This window comes from Seriola dumerili, unplaced genomic scaffold, assembly GCF_002260705.1.
Source record: "Seriola dumerili isolate Sdu_G_001 unplaced genomic scaffold, Sdu_1.0 BDQW01000091.1, whole genome shotgun sequence".
NCBI lineage: Eukaryota > Metazoa > Chordata > Actinopteri > Carangiformes > Carangidae > Seriola > Seriola dumerili.
Window position 1 is genome coordinate 2,149,163 of NW_019174346.1, and position 17,497 is coordinate 2,166,659.

At 39.9% G+C, this 17,497-nt stretch overlaps 1 protein-coding gene across 1 annotated transcript; it reads left to right on the forward strand.

Annotated features, from left to right (window-relative positions):
* The first annotated feature begins 1,643 nt into the window (after positions 1–1,643).
* Positions 1,644–10,108, forward strand: LOC111222357 (adenylosuccinate synthetase isozyme 2-like). The gene is made up of 13 exons (XM_022746066.1): positions 1,644–1,893; positions 2,431–2,533; positions 3,362–3,430; positions 3,550–3,600; positions 3,677–3,743; positions 3,832–3,939; positions 5,331–5,412; positions 6,642–6,768; positions 6,851–7,005; positions 7,836–7,960; positions 8,072–8,169; positions 9,045–9,194; positions 9,301–10,108. Exons 1-13 carry the CDS (start codon positions 1,684–1,686, stop codon positions 9,354–9,356), a joined length of 1,401 nt encoding a protein of 466 aa, XP_022601787.1. The 5' UTR covers positions 1,644–1,683; the 3' UTR covers positions 9,357–10,108.
* The last annotated feature ends 7,389 nt before the right edge of the window (positions 10,109–17,497 follow it).

Genomic DNA, 17,497 nt, shown 5'->3' on the forward strand with positions numbered 1-17,497 from the left:
AGTTTGTTTGCTGTGTTTTAGTTTAATGCAAATTTTTTATTGCAACAGGAAAGAAAAACAGTGAGTTCTGACCTGGACTGAGAGGAGCCTCACAGGTTTACACACAAGTTGAAAATGCTGCCTTTGCTGCCACCTAGTGGTTAATAAGATCACCTTGATGCACTCATTGAATCAGTGCTGTGTTTGTTATAGTGTGAGTCAGTGTGGAATTACTGTTTAAGACTGTATTTTGACACAGGACGCTTCACAGGACAGGAACACGAGATTAGATAGTGATGCTCGGCTTCTTAGGGCCTGAATTACTTGTGTTTATATGCTTGTGTCCATTTTACTGATTCATTTTTATTTAATCAAATAACAATAAACCAGTTGATACAGATTTGAGCTGGTTAAAAGGAAAAGTCAATTATTGGTAAACACATGAAATGATTTAAAGACTTGGGAGAACATTGAAAGATGGATTTCTAGAACTTGTAATTATAAAGTTGCATTATCGCCAATTATCTGTCTCTTTCAAAATATTGAAAGATTCTTAACTGGATGGCAAATTATTTTTCCCTCAATACTATCCTCATCGTTATTACTCATTGTCAAACTGGAAAAATAAGGGAGCACCTAAACTTAAAAAATGTAAGACATTAATGAAATATTACTTGAGCACTGAAAGGACAATGTGAGCGGACAGCAGCAGAGAGAAGCAATTCTACTTTCTAAGTGTATGGAACTAAACTACAAAAGCCACAAAACCATGTTTTTGATCTTGTCTTGTTCGTGTGTGTATATATATATAAATAAATAAATAAATAAATGTTATATTGTTATATTTTAGAGCCTATTATATTTCATTTATTGAAGAAGAGATGATTATGTAATATGTTGAAATATTGAACGTATTGTTTTCAGACCGTTACTCAATCAAATTAAAATAATAATAATAAAAATAGAAAAAAATAAAAATGGAAATAAAATTAATTCTTTAAAGTAATTTATTGTCTATCCCTCCTCTACATGAATAGTAAGTGCTTGCTTGCATAGAAGTGATCTTTTACTTACCTACTGATTAATCAAATAATGAGCCTCAATCAATGATGAATTGGTTTTCAGGGAAGGAGGCTTTCTATCTAAATGTATTTAATCAATCCACTGTGTGCTAATTTATCGCCTATTAGAGCAGAAAAACGCTCAGTTAACGGGTGAAACCACCATTTCTACCAATAAATGTTTTTGAAACTGAAAATCTACTTTCCAATAGAAAATGAAAATCCACCGACAAACGACAAAACGACCAAAAACAAAGGAAAGCGAGGTTCGGTACAATATGGTCGTAATACTGTTATTGATTAACTCAAAACAAGCCCGACCGGGATCAAAGAGACGGAGACGGAAGTGGAGAGGAGTGAATCATTTTATCTTTGTGTACTCTTCGTGAATCCCCTGCAGTGTTCTGATTTAATTAATCATAAAACAAATAAGAACTTAACCCAACATGTATATGTCAGTTATTCAATTAAAGATTAACCAGATAAAATAAAATAATAATTAGATAACTATTTTTTTAATATTGTGAAGAACCACAGAGAAAATCACAAACTTCGCCATCTTGTGGTGAAGAGGAGACTCGCACTTCCCGTGACGCAGAGAAACGCGGTAAAACGATATTCCGGTTTGTAGGAGGGCAGCAGCATGGAATCCGACGGCACCATGGCGAACGTTAACGGGCGAGAGATCGTGTCCCTGAACGGGGAGCCGGTAGTCAAGCGGCCCCGGGAAAGCAGCCAGCAGGATTCCCAGAACAAAGTGACCGTTGTGCTCGGGGCGCAGTGGGGCGACGAGGGCAAAGGAAAAGTTGTGGACTTGCTCGCAATGGATGCGGATATTGTTTGCAGGTGTCAGGTACTTATCTACGTTGAGTTAACATCACATTTTACACGCTGACTATATCACACAGTGTCGTTGCTGTTGATTAAAATGTCCGCTCATTGTTCCTGGAGTTCGGTGAAAGTCATTGCCGTTTAGCTGCCGTTAAATATTCATGACCTGGTTCCGACGTCAACAACCTTGCCTGACCTCCCGGATGTGGAAGTGCTAACTTGGTGCTAGCAAGCACTGCTAACCTATTTCTCTCTGCCAACTGGTCGCAGAATGTGAATTAAATCCAGTAAATGAGCGCGGTAAATACTGATAACCGTGTTAAGTGACTGTTACATCACCTAAGGCACTAACCTCCAGTTGTTATCCAGCTGTTTCTCTTCCTCAACCCAGAGAGATTTAACAGAAGAGTTTCATCTTGTAGCCAGAGCCACCTGGAAACACTCTGTCAACACAGGCTGACGTGTTATATAAGAGCCTGACATTGTAGCTGCCCTCAGTGTTGATTAGTCTTTCTGCTGTGTACTTGATTGTGACTTGACTGTGTTGCTCTTTTTCCAGGGGGGCAACAATGCAGGTCACACGGTGGTTGTGGACTCGGTGGAGTATGACTTCCACCTGCTGCCCAGTGGAGTGCTCAACAAAAAAGCGGTCTCCTTCATCGGTACGAGACCATCCTTCTGTTTTGTTTTGTCTCAGGCGTGAAGTTTGGCGGGAAGATTAATATCCCAACAATAAAACAATAACATGTCAGTATATGACCATTATCAGCAGACATGAAAACAGCAGACTGCCTTATCAGTTTTTATGTGTCATGAGGAAGTTGACCTGCTCTAATTGTTAGATGTGTCGGTGTACACACAGGATCAACACACACTGTGTCATTCATTAGCTACACACAGGTAAAAACTGATGCCCTGCTCTAAATCCCACCTTCTGGAAGCTTTTTGTTGTTGTTGGTTTCGTCTTTATGTTCATTTGACCTCATATAATCAGAGGGTAGATCGAATAACACAATCACCTCACCATACTACTGAACAGCAAACATCCTCCAGAATCACATCAAAGTTGAGTCAGTGTGGTTCTGACTCAGTGCTGAAGTGTTAGATTTCATCAGTTAGGTGTGGCTAGAAAACAGACGCACGGTGCACAGGAGACCTTCAGGGACTGTACACAGCTGCACAAAGATTAAACTAAACCAACTGTTAAACAATGAGTCGTTAAGGTAAATGTACTCGGTGCTCTTGTATCTTAATCACCATTTGTGATCCAGTGTTTTCTTCATTTTGCATTTCCTCTTTTTATGCTTGCTGTATTTTTCCCCTCATGAAAACAGGAAATGAGAAAAGCATTAAAGGAACAATTTTTAAAGTGAGCGGCAACACGATGTGTTGTGTAAATAAAACCTCAGAGAAAATATTAGCAGTTTGTTGCGATAAGATAATGCATGAAGTAATTTCCCAGTAGTTAAAAGTCTAATTTTACATTACAGGTAACGGAGTGGTGATACACCTGCCTGGTCTGTTTGAGGAGGCTGAAAAGAACCTGCAGAAAGGCAAAGGTAAAGTTTTATGAATAGGAGAGGTGCATTGTGGGTAGTAATACGGCCCAGACAGATGAGGTGGAATAGATATTTGTTGTAGTACGAAAGTATGATGTGATTTATCGTGTTTCGTGCAGGATTACAAGGATGGGAGGAGCGATTAAAGATTTCTGATCGTGCCCACATTGGTGAGTAAGATTTCTTCATTCAAGTTCTTGAGTCACAAACGTCTCCTGACTGACTGTCGCCTCTTTCTGCCTCTAGTGTTCAACTTCCACCAAGCTGTTGATGGGATCCAGGAGCAGCAGCGGCAGCAACAAGAAGGGAAAATGTAAATATATTAATTCTTATACTGTATAATTCTGTATTTGGCTGAAACTTGTATATTAATGTGTAACTGGTTTCTGTTTGGTCTCCAGTTTGGGAACGACTAAAAAGGGCATCGGACCTGCGTACTCCTCCAAAGCTGCTCGGAACGGTCTGCGAGTCTGTGACCTTGTCTCAGATTTCAAGGTTTTTGAGGACAAGTGAGTGTTTCTTTATTTTTATCTTGTCATTTCTTTAGTTATTTTTCATGTTTTCTTCACATGTTGCCTCATCATTCGTGATCTAAGATGTGATAAAAAGCTAGAACAGCTGATGGAACCTCTGATCAGCATTTTAAGTCACTAGGTCAAGTTTTGTAATAATAGTTTAATATTTAAAAATTTTAAGAGCTTCTTGAATCTCTGTACAATTGAGAGAACAGTGAATTTCCTCTTAGGTTGCAGAGCATTTAAAGTTATAATCTGTAACTTTTCCATATTAAAATGTCTAAAAACAACTAGATCTGTTCTATATGTTGTTGAGTTGTATTCTTACATTATCACAAATGTTTCCATCAATTCTCGAACCAAAGAAATCTGTGTATTTTAATGATGGTAACGTTCCATTGGTCACCTGTCAATGACATCATATCCTCTATGATCATGTGTTTTTCTGACAGAAGCTCAACATTGACTTTTATCTAGTTTTAAGCCACAGACACTTTTTACACCTTGGTGGTTTTCAGCTCTATATTTGAACCAGATGAAGGATTTTAGTCGTCGGACGTCTGGATCTGAAGTTATCAGAGAAACAAGCTGAGGAAATGTTAGACAGCTCAGCTCCCAGCCACTGGAGACGTCCTGTCCTGTGTCACTGAGGAGTGGTCAATGGTTTTTTTTTTTTTTTTTTTTTTTTTTTTTTTTTTTTTCATTCTTTTTCTGTGTTTCTCCTGGTGTGATTGTTGTGGAGAGGAGGACTCCTCTGTGGATCATTCAGCTGCTGGTAAAAACCTGCAGAACGTCTGGTTCATAAGTTATCAGAGAAACAATCAGAACAAAGGTTAGCATCAATCTCAGCTCCGACTCCTCCCTGAGTCTCTGTCCTCCGTACAGCGTCGCTCAAACACTGACTTTAAATGTGAAGCTGCTTTATTCAGTGTTTTAACAGTTAGAATCACCAGGTCTTTGATTTCCTGAACCACTGACACTGAAGTTAACTTAGTCTGTTCATCTTGGAGCAGCTCTTTCCAAATGATGTCCCTAAATATCAGAATACATTTAGTTTAGAAGTCAGTTAAAGAGCATGTAGCATGGCTGCTGTAGACATTAGGAGGTGCTGCTGGTCCCTTTTTGTTTTTTATATCTCCATCATGTATCACAGTAAGCAGCTGTGGTTTTTAGCATCATCGCTTTGACTGCTGAATACTTTGTACCTTCTCCCACCAGCTGGTGGCGCCACCTGGCCGTGATACATGTGACATCTGGCGCCGCCATGGTTTCATAGAAGCTTTATAATATCTCGTCTGTCCTGTATATCATGTTGTATATTCGCAAACAGAGGGGCTGCACGAAGACTTAAACAAGCCTGTGTAAATGAAACTCTCTCGTTGCAGGTTTCGTATGTTGGCAGAACATTTCCTGACCATGTATCCAAACCTCAACGTCAATGTCGACAGTGAACTGGAGCAGCTGAAGGTGAGGACAGGTTATCAGTTAGTCAGGACTGACAAAACCACATATCACAATATTATATGACTCATTTGATTGACACTTGGGGCCTTTTTCACATGAGACATGTTGCCATGTCACAGCAGGAACAAAGGCAGGCTGAATTCCATTTAGCTGCTTGTTGTGAATGCTGCCTCACTGTCACACTCTCTGACACTTGAATCAAATGGAGCCGCAGTTGATGTCAGCATTTCCACCTGTGCTTTCCTACTGTGACAAGTCAAATGTCTGCTGTGGAGAAAAAAAAGGCCTGTTAGTTTTAAATATTGAATCACTGTCATGCTGCTTGTTGATGACATCACAGTGATCAAGGTTATTTCTTTGCCAGCGGTAACACTTTACAGTAAGGATACCATTATAAATGGTTTATAGTCAGGTTATTAATTCAGTTGTTAACACTTTATAAATCATAAATAAACAATTATAATCAAGTTATAACTCAGTTTTCATACATTGATGCAGGCTCACTATTTGGCAACGTCAAGTTAATGTTTACTACTCATTAATCTGACTAATAAGTTACTACCATTTATAACTGGTAACAGGAGCTTTATAGTAACTCATTGATAAATTAAGACGTGTTTAGAAATAAATGGTTGTAAAAACGAGAAGAAGAAACATGAAGGTGATGGAGGGAGAATCACAGAGATGTGAACAGTGGGACAAAGAATGGGTGAGCAGTTCACCAGGTAAAGGAAGGTTCCCACCTGTGTTCTACCTGGATGTTAAAGTCCTAAAGAACAGACCAACCAGCAGAAGAGCGAAACTTTCTGACCATGAAGGTGCTGACGGTGGTTCATTGTTAGTAACTGAACAAACATGATGAAGCAGCAGCTACAGATGCTGATGATGGAGGAAACAAAGAAAGCTCAGTAACTAAGGAGACATGAGGCTGAACAGTACAGAGACACGTGGGCTCACTATTTGGTAAGCAACAGGTCACCGTTGCCCTTTTTATCTAATGTGTCATAACAGCTTATAAATGATTTATAAAGTGTTAACAAGCTGATTAATGAACTAGTTATAAACCATCCATAAATCCTTTATAAGTTGAGTCTGATTGTAAAGAGGTACTTACCGGTTGTAATTGGTTTTTATTACTGAAGAGTCTTTTTCCTCATACATGATGAACTGTAGATGTAAACCAGAGATGGTCCCTGTCTGTGTCTGAGTGTCTGGTGTGACTGTTTCCTCAGGGATATGCTGAGAGGCTGCGCCCTCTGGTGACTGATGGTGTGTACTTCATGCACAAAGCTCTGACTGGACCCAGTAAGAAGATCCTGGTGGAGGGAGCCAACGCTGCTCTCCTGGATATTGACTTTGGTGAGCGACAGTTTGTGGGATTGATTAAGAAGCTGTGTTGATGTTTTTGGCTCCTGGGTTTAACGAATGTTTCTTGGTCCAGGGACGTATCCCTTCGTGACGTCCTCTAACTGCACTGTGGGAGGAGTCTGCACCGGCCTCGGCGTGCCTCCGTCATACGTCGGCCGAGTATACGGTGTCGTCAAAGCGTACACCACCCGGGTGGGTGTTGGTGCTTTCCCTACAGAGCAGGACAATGTGAGTACAAAGACAGTTTTTAAATGAGTTGATAAGAATTATTATAATTAGAGAGAAATGTTGACAAATTCATCACAAGTAAATCCAGCATGGTCCACTGGGTTGAAGGATTACCACCGTCATTACAGCCAAGCATGTGATTATAGGACGACAAGGACTATATTAATCAATCAATCAATCAAACTTTATTTGTACAGCACTTTGCATACAGGTCAGTGCAGTTAGCAGAGCTTCACAGACTGATGAGCTGAAAAGAAAAGGACAACTCAAGAAAGAAAACTGACAAGGAGATACAAGCTACAATTATATTGTCATAGCTTTCAATAGCTATAATGACATCAGCAAACACAAACAATCATAAGAAAATGAATGATAAAAGAACATAAGATAGAATCAAATACAATTTACATCATAATAACAATAAAATAAGTGAATAAAATAAAGTGACTAACGACTAAAAACCAGATTTAATTAGGAGCCAGGCTGAAGAGGAACGTCAACACTTCCTGCCACTCTCAGGTCGTCATGGAGACTGTTCCATCAGCTCAGACCATATTTAATTGGTGGTTAAAGACCTAAGGTTTTTGGTATATTGGTAATTTACACAGTCTCCACTCAGTTTTAGTCGTGAGGTGCGTGTGAAACTGAAGCGGAATGTTACAGGAGAAAGACGTGTGCTCAGCTGACATTCCCAACAAAAGTAATACACACAACAGGCAGATAAACATTATCCCTAATTATCTGGGTGAGGTTAAAGTAAATCTAGTTCAGTGTTTTCCTCTGTAATCTTAGTCGTCAGTTCACAGTGTGTTTGTCCTCCGGTGCTGCAGGAGATCGGAGCGCTGTTACAGTCCAGAGGGAGGGAGTTTGGCGTGACGACGGGCAGGAAGAGGCGCTGTGGTTGGCTGGACCTGATTCTGGTCAGATACGCCCACATGGTCAATGGCTTCTCTGCGTAAGGAACATCACAGCATGTCACCTGCTGACGTAGATGAAGTTTTTACCGTTACAGTAGAAACACAGTAGAAATGTACAGAGTTGAACAGAGTGACTTCTCTCTTTGTAGAATTGCCCTGACGAAGTTGGACATTTTGGACACGCTACCTGAGATTAAAGTGGGTGTGGCCTATAAAGTCGATGGACAACCTCTACCAAGTTTCCCCGGTAGGTCACTCCCACCTGGATGTTTCATAGCTCTGAAAAATATCAGATCAACGGTCAAACATTCAGACGTAGTAAGACAATACATCACTGCTGCTTTAATACATTATAAAGATAAACACTAGTTTAAGAACTTCAGATTAGCTCTTGATTATTATTTTCATCTTGTGTCAATTATTTATTTAGAATAATTAATTAAAACAACTGAAAATAATGAAATTATTTTATATAAAACTTTTACCACAAACAAACACTGAAGCAGAAAATCCTCACTACACTGATTCTGCACTAAATGTGTTTAGTCCCTTTTTGTCTTGACATTTTTATAATGTTTGATTAAAAATCTTAATTTTTAAGATGATCTATCCACAAAAGTTTTAATGCCAGAAACATAATTTTCTTTTAACACAGCTTCAACATCAGAGCTCCTCTTTAGGATTTGGTTACACATGATGAGCTGAACTTTGATGCTCCCTAATGTCTTATTATAAATGGCTCAGCTTTTACTAACAGGAAATGCAACATCTTGGGTTTGTGAAAATCTGTTTTGCAGCAGCTCGTCTGTATCTCTGCTTGTCGAGTCAAATGGAGCAAATTGAATTTTTAAGCTAATGAACCGGAGGAAGATGAAACGGCTTCTTTCTTCTGCTCCGTTCGACGCTGCAGCTGCACGTTCACACCGGTTTCCTGTACGTTCATCATTTCTGTGGTCAGATGTTTGATGAAGTGGCTCTTGTCCTGATTTAGAGTTCATTCTCCAAGTGCTGCTTGTGCTGCGTTCAGGAGCACCACAGAGTATCAGATTAGATAAATCAGTAACTGTAAACAGAAACAACAACGTCATTTTTCAGTCAGCGTTATCGATCTGCCTCTTGTAGCAAACATGGACGTCTTGACGCGGGTGTCGGTTGAGTACAAGACGCTGCCCGGCTGGTGCTGCAGCACTGAGGCGGCTCGGAGCTTCGAGCAGCTGCCGCCCGAGGCGCAGAGTTACATTCGCTTCATTGAGAACTTCCTGCAAGTGCCAGGTTTGTGAAGAGACACTTTACATTAATGGACAAACTCCAGCCAGACACTTCCTCACTTTGCCAAACCTGCCAATCACAGCATGTCTTTTGTTTTTTCTCATTTCAGTGAAGTGGGTTGGAGTCGGCAAGTCCAGAGAGAGCATGATCAAACTTCAGGTTTGACAGGAAGACCGGAGGAGTTTAAAATTCAGACTCTATCCTAAAGGAAATACTTCACCAGCAAGGCTATTTGTGAAACTCTTAGTTGCTGCTTCTGCATCACATTTACAATAATTCCTCATAGATATAATTTATGCATTCCACAGTGTTTTCTATATTTATTAGGATGATAAATTTTAAAACCTGGTGTAAATGGATCGATCAGTCTTTATTCCATTCCACAGTAAAGCACACAGTTTATTTTTTTAGCATCCGAAGCTAATTAACCTTAATTGACATTCACCATATTAGTTTTTTTTTTTTTTTTTACATATACTGTATTTGACCAACAGATGTAGAAGCCTTGGTGTTAAACAGGAGATTATTTTTAGATTTTGTAAAGAGATGGTGAAACGATTGGAAGCCATCAGCGATCAGTACGATTGTGAACTTTTCTATTGAACAGTTTTAAACCACAAAAACATGAACGCATCTCGGTTGTTAAGTTTGTAACAGTATTTTCATAATGATTGTTGAATTGAACATTGTGCTTTTTAAATACTCGAGCGGATACATCAACACTAAGGAGTTTAAATAAAGCAATTCTTCATGAAGGTGATTAAGTAGAAATCCACACAGAGACATCAGTGTTTGTGTAGATGTAAACGATGCACCAGACCACATCTCAATATGTTTTCTATGACATTCATTTTGTCAATAATGTAAAAGACTCTTATTCATCTTGCTGTTATCAATAAAAAAAACTGTAACATTTAGTGTTTTGAGGATTTAGTTTATGTTTATTCCGACAGTCAGAGCAGCAGCCATGTCTCAGTGACGCCGTGAAGGAACTTCTTCAAATGTGACACAAACTTTCACTTGGACTCAAGGATGAACTGTTTGGAATTTGGTGGTCAAAGGTCAGTGTGACCTCACAAAACACTGTGAAGCCATAACTCAAGACTTCACACAGAAATCATGACAGTTTCACACATGGTTCATATTTTCTGTGACTGGATAAACAGGCATGTAATGTGAAACTAGTCTGAATGGCGGAGGCCACGACCACGAAGTGGGGATTCTCGTTTTCCAGTAAAGAGTGTGAATGTGTAAAGTGTGAATAATATGTTTTTGAGACGGTAGTTTAATCGTTGTTGGGTTTTAATGAGAAATCTAAGGGAGGAAACATTGTTTTACAAAAACATCCTCATCGTTCTGCTCCTGATCTACCGCTCAGCTATTTTCTTCATATTAATATTCTACTTTCTCATTGGGGTTTATAAATAAAATAAAGAGACTGATAAGGGAAATGAGGTGACTGTTGGACCTGCGAACCTGGTTCGTTCTTGCTGCTCTCATCCAGGCAGATGTTTTTAGTGAGGCTGTTTCTCACAGACCAAAAACAGCTGAAGTGAATATTGGAGTCAAATACAACTGAATGATGCTAATGTTTCTCCCTGTCGACTGGAAGTGAACAGGTAACATCACCTCTATAAGGTGCTAATGTTGTAATTACTGTAATATTATTGGTGCTGCAGGTTTAAAGAGTCTGGATAGTGTTTCCTGGTGTTGAAGTTGCTGAAATGCTTTTGTAAAGCAGGTGTGCAGCAGCAGACGCTTCAGCAGGTTGTCCTGTAATATTTTTCTCTCTCTCTCACTCTTCACATCCCTTTTAGTTAAGATGACTTCCTCTCGTGGTTTAAAAGCTTTTCAGGATCAGATTAGAGTGTGAATTAAAGTGTAATAAATGGATTCCTTGGCCCATCGATTGGAGGTGTAACAGTGAACTGGAGCTTCTCAGGTGTTTCAGTGTCTTTCTGGCAGATGAGATTCTGCTCAGATGATGTTGGGTAGAGCTGTGCTGGGAAATTACAATGACATCATTAAATACTCTGTTGGATATAGTAATAAAAAGTCATACAGGTTGAATAAACTGGTAAATTGTTGGGCGTGTATCAGTACTAAAAGAAGCGTTGGGGAGACGCCAGTCAGCCACAGTCCTGAGGCTGCAGGTCTGAAGAGGCACCGCAGCCCCACACTGAAACACCTCAATAACTGTTTGAGGGATTGTTATGAAATATTGTGCAGATATTCATAATCCTCAGAGGATGAATCCTGCTGACTTTGGTCGATCACCTGACCTGCCTTGTGGCGCCACCAGTGAAATTTCCTTCAGCACAGACGATCATGTTCCCCTGAGGATGTAGTGTGACTTTCCAGAGCTTTAAATAGTACTAAGTAAAGTTGGAAGCAACCGTCTTATTGTATATGATTAATGATTAATTCAAAGCAACGAATGTTTCAAATTCACTACCGTCACTTAACAGGCAGTTGCAGCTCATTCAGCTCTTCATCTCATTTCATTCATATCACATTTTGATTTTTGTGCTGCTGCCTGATAAAATAAAACATTTTTTCCTTCAGTGTTTTCTGCTGCTGTTTGTTGAAAGTGCTTCTTCCCTTAAATGACCAAAGTTGCAGACGTTTGCTAACCAGTCAATTTCCAGTCCAACAAATCCCTGCATCATCAGAAATGGCAGAAAGTGAACTTACAGCAGATGTAAGATGGCTTAATTGAAAATAAAGTGCTCATAATAGCGGTGCAGTCCCCCTCCTCCTCCTCACGTTTCTGTCTGTCCCCTCCCTCCCTCCCTCCCTCTCTTTTATTTACTACCACCTTCCCTTAGCTGTAATTTTGAGCACAATTATCATCGGGTCAGTCAATACAAGGGTTTTATTTCAGTGAAGCTTCTTCTCAGATTCCCTGAACAGATCTACTCCCAAAATTTACTCCTGACATTTTGTTTTCCACCTGCTGGACCTTCATTGATTAATCTTCATTTTGACAACAAAACCACAAACAATTAAAAAGGAACCTGAAATTGCAACCATTGATCGACAAGAAGTAAGGATTTCTAACTTCTCTGCATGAGTGACTGTTTGTCTGACCTGCTTAGTTTTGTGATGAGAAAACAGGCAAACAGGAATCTGCCTGTTGTACGGCCCTGTCATTAGTAGAGGTGTTGTAGAAACTGCGCTCTTTTCAGGAAACTGCAGCAATGTTTTTATTTTTTTGGTGTTTTTTTCCCATTGAAATATTAATGATGATGAAAACAGATTTAAGTGATTCAGTAAGAGGGAATCGTTTTGTATGAGCAATGCTAAAGTTGCCCAAGCTTTTGCTTTTCCTGCAGTTTTTTCTCCGCCTGCAGCTTTCTGTTTAACATCGATTACTGCGTTCACTTGTCCTCACAATAGATAATCATTTCTTAGACATTCCTGGGAAGCTTCCTCAAACTGCTCTGTGGAGTAATAAGACACCTGTTTCACTGCAGCTGGACTGGAGCTCTCACACAGATTGAATTGAAGGAGCTAAATGTATTTAACAGTTTATGTGGTTGAGAGCACGAAGTGAATCCAGGTCTGCAGGTACGGATCAAGTGTTTGCTGGAAAAGCTGGAGAAAGACGTGTCAAGTGCTAAATCATTACGAATCATCTGAACACATGACAACACGATGAACAGACTGACGCTGTTAAACTGTGATACATGTGTCAGTCTGTCGCCATAACCCAGCTACAGCAATGTCAGACACTCTACCAGTGATTAACAGGAAGAGATCCTCTGTTTATTACACCTACAACTAGTTAATAAGTGTTCACTAAAATGTATGTCACATATCAAAAATATTAACTGAAAACAAAACAGCAGAAAAAGAAAATGTATGTGATTTCTTACGTGATATTTTAGTATTTTTATTGTTTAAAAGTCCATGACATGAAAGATGAAAAAACAAATGCACTGATGCATTTGTTGTTACGAGTGAAAAAAAAATGATATACCCTGTCTTGCGTGTTATATAATGACAGGGTGTGTCAAAGAATTTAATCCAGTCATTTGTAATAGAAATCTGCAGATGTGCAGGTCACATGTCGTTGTTTAAGGTTAAATTTGTTAATTTTATTTTGTACAAATAAGTGAAATCATGCTAAAAAACAAAAACAAACAAACAAACAAACAAAATCAAAAACAAACTCAATCAACAGAAGAAAGTTGGACGTTTTTAATCTCTTTAATTAAAAGAAATATATTTAAATCCAAAAGCATCATTTTGGTTGAACTCTGTCCCTGAATCATACTTGAGATTTAAACTGTACATGTGAATACAGATATCAGCTAAATGGTCTTTAATGTTTTACAGTACATCTCTCACAGTATAGATACATATATAAGTATAAAGTATACCAGAGAACTCCATCTGTTTCCATCCAGCCAATCAAAGTGATTCATATTAAACCACATTTACAATAAACTAGAATTACCATGGTGATTGATTCCCTGTCTGTCCAGACCCATTTAATATTTGAAGTGAAGACGTCTTAAGCACGTGTTCTGGTGAAGCGGATGTTACGACTGTCCTCCAGTGGGAAACATGTCGTCTTCGCTCAGACGTGTTCAACCTGACAACACATGATCTGTTCAACATCAGAAATATAGGCACAATCTCTTCTTCTCTTCCTGAGATACACGATCAATAATGACTTGAAAAGTTTTCACAGAACATTATGATGTCATAGTGAAGTTGACCTTTGACCTGTCATCATTTTATTGTTTTAGACATTCGTGTTAAATTGTGCCATGATTAGTGTATGAATCTTGAGTTATGGTCAAAAACATGTTTTGTGAGATCACTGCGACCTTTGACCTTTGACCCTTGGCCACTAAATTCTAATCAGTTCATCCTTGAGTCCAAGTGGATGTTCGTGCCTCATGTAATGAAATTCTCTCCAGGCATTTCCTGATATATCGCGTTTATAAGAACGGGATGGACGTGAGGTCATAGCGACCTTGACCTTTGACCTGTGACCGCCAAAATCCAATCAGTTCATCCAGGATGACGTTTGTGCCAGATGTAATGAAATTCCCTCAAGGTGTTCCTGAGATGTGGCGTTCAGGAGAGGGGGACAGACGGACGGACAGCAAAGAACAATAAATGTAAAAATAAAACATAATAAAGTAAAAAAATAAAAAATTAGAAGAGGTTATTTTTGGCTGTAAAAATGGACGATCACACGTTGTTTCAGCTGGACTCACGGACTCGAAACAAAGTGTGAACGAGGATTTCATTTGTCCACGTCGCCACCTGCTGCTGCACGTTTTGTTTTCAGCTTGAGTTACAGAGACGCAGCAGCAGCTTCAACCGTCATCACTCTGCAACGTATGACCTCCACGACCCCCATGACCTCCACGACCCCCACCGACCCCCACCGACCTGCACCGACTCCCGCCAAGAACATTTCAACATGAAATATTTAGAAAGAGGAAAGACCCGTCTCAACACAAAGCTGATTTTACTTAAAGCAGCTGTTCACAACTTTCCATCTCATGGCCCGGTTCAAAATGTCGACAGTGTTGTCGGCTCACGTCTGACCCCACAACCACTGTTGATTTTCTTTCTTCATGTATCGAGGCTGATCAATCAATCACTGATCAATAATGATAATGATTTATGTTGTTGCCACATCGTATGTTTCTTCATTATATTAGAATAAAAAGTGAGAATATATTATTAGGCCTCTGTATTGTTACAGGGTCACATGTGGGCAGCATTTTTTGAGATTTTCAAGTGGGCCATGAGGTAGAAAATCAATCAATCAATCAATCAATCAATCAATCAATCAATCAATCAATCAATCAATCAAACTTTATTTGTAAACCCATTTTATACAGGTGAGTTCACAGACTGATGAGCTAAAGAGAAAAGAACAAATCAAGTATGAAAGCTGATTTTAGCTGGATTTTAAAAGCTATAATAACATTAGCAAACAAAAAAACTTAATTGATAACAATTAAATTAATAATAAAAGAGCAGGTAAAATACAATAAAATACAATTTACAACATAATTACAGTAAGATTAGTGAATAAAATAAAGAGACTAATGAGTAAAACCCGTGTTTACTGAAAAGCCAGACTGCAGAGGAACGTGAGTTTACGTTAAAGATTTCAACACTTCCTGGTTGGGATCAGCTGATTTAAGATAACGATTACATAACACAGTAACCTGAGCATAATCATCTCACTGATATGGAGAGATGTAATTCCTCTCAAAACACTATTACACCTTTGAAACATCCTGACATGGCTGAAGTGATGAACAGTGAGTCACTTCAGTCTCCTCCATCTGTCTGAGAAAGCTCATCTCCACCCTGACGGCAGCAGCAGCAGCAGCAGCAGCAGCAGCAGCAGCAGCAGCAGCAGCAGCTCTGTGAGGCGGCTGGTGACGAGGGCGGGATGGTGAGAGGGTGAAGTGAAGCTGAGCTGACAGTGTAAACACCAATCACACCTCAATGAATCTTAAAGATTGATCCCATGTTGATATCGATCCTCCAGCTGCTGTTCATTGTGCCTTTAATTCACAGGAGAAAATGACAGAATATGAAAAATTATAATCACAGACTGAAGCTAATTATGAGATTCAATATGTGTTGGCTCAAAAGAATCATTGCAGCTCTCCAGAGTTGGTCTGTTTAAAATCTTCACTGCTGTTTCTTTCATCATCACCTCCATCTTTATCTGTGCTGCTCTCTCTCTCTCTCTCTCTCTCTCTTTAATTCACTCTCTCACTCTATATAAAGTCAGTTTGAGTGAGTATCTTTTTCTCTCTTGTGTGCTCAGCAACAGCCTCACACACACACTCACCACTCACACACACTCACACACTCACACACACACACACACACACTCCCTGTATGCGGCTGCCTGAACTCATGGAAGACTCTGCACGAGGCGGCTCTGGACTCTTATGATCCTTCAGTCTGAGGTGAGCACACGCTGGACTGTCAGGCGCTCTGGTCTCGACCGTACATCTCCTGGACCCTGAGGGACGATAAACGGTAATAAAAAAGAGGGATCACCGTGGGCATGGCCCAGCAGCAGCTGCAGCAGCAGCACTGTTGGCCACATTACAATTTCCTTTTGTCTGGTGCTGCATAATCTGTCTGTCATTCTGTGTTAGGTCTCTCTGTGGGAGACTAACTGCATTTTAGCTGCTTTATTGTGTTTGATAAATGTTGGAGGAGCAGTTTCAGACGTTCTTTCATTGTGTATTTGAGCCAAAATATACCAGAATAACATATTCAGTGTTAAAAATTGTGGATCATTGTGCTCTTCAAGTGTTTCATGAATTGTACTTGTGACTGTTTAGTAACATGAACACGACCAAAATATCTTGTGGCACTTAAAGGACTATAATCCTGGCTAAAACTCCTGGCTGTAATGTGCTCATTTTAGTAAGTGGACAGTCTTTTTGTTTCTTCCCAGCAGCTGTAAAACTGTTCTGAGAGCCAGTGTATATTTTTCTGTCACTGTGTCACAGTTTATTGCTCTAATTTTGGACGAAGACCAGCGGATCTGCTGAGTAAAGAACTGCAGTCACCGAACTTTACAACAAGATGGGCGCTTGTTTTTGCAGCCCAGTGATGCAGAACGAATCACAAGAGGCAGGTCTACTGGTCCAAATGGTAAAATCCTTCTCTCTTAAATAATTTGTGAAATTTCTGGGACAAAGGAGAGAGTCTGACTCGTCCATCAGTCTCGCAGCTCCATTGCTTTAACAAGGTAAAGATGCATCAGAGTGCAGAGATACTTGGCTCCAGTTTCAGGTTTAAATGAGAATACCTTCTCGGTTGGAGCCGACGATCACACCCACGGCTGACATCACTCATCACTCATCTTTAACGTTTACAAAGATCTCTGTATCATTTCTTCTCCAGCTGCTGATCAGTGTCTCACCTAAAGGAAATACAGCTTCACCCAGAGCTGGAAATCCCTTTTTCTTCGCCCAGTTTTTTACCTTGGTGTAGGTGGAACAACCAAGTCTCTCCTCACAAACAAAAGCACTGACATCTCTGTCCCACCTGAGGCCTCACCTTGTTGCCGATTGTTGTCCTCCACCGTGGTTTGCTCTCACCACTGAAACCTTTGTGTTTGTGACAAAGCGAACACGTTGTATTTCTGCTGAATTACATGTGAATGTGTCTGTCGTCCCGTCCAGTGTCCCCTCCCTCAGAGTGTGAGGTGGACGGACTCCCCAGTGGTTACGGATCCAGGGACTCCATCCTCAGACCTGGTGCTAAGAGAGACTGGAAAAGACGAAGGCGTGGTA

What these genes read in the sequence shown, in the direction of transcription:
- LOC111222357 (XM_022746066.1), top strand. Translation starts at nt 1,684, where the DNA reads ATGGAATCCGACGGCACCATGGCGAACGTTAACGGGCGAGAGATCGTG. An exon ending in CAGCAACAAGAAGGGAAAAT is followed by an intron (nt 3,744 to 3,831) that starts GTAAATATATTA and finishes TTTGGTCTCCAG; the next exon opens with TTTGGGAACGACTAAAAAGG. An exon ending in TTCAAGGTTTTTGAGGACAA is followed by an intron (nt 3,940 to 5,330) that starts GTGAGTGTTTCT and finishes CTCTCGTTGCAG; the next exon opens with GTTTCGTATGTTGGCAGAAC.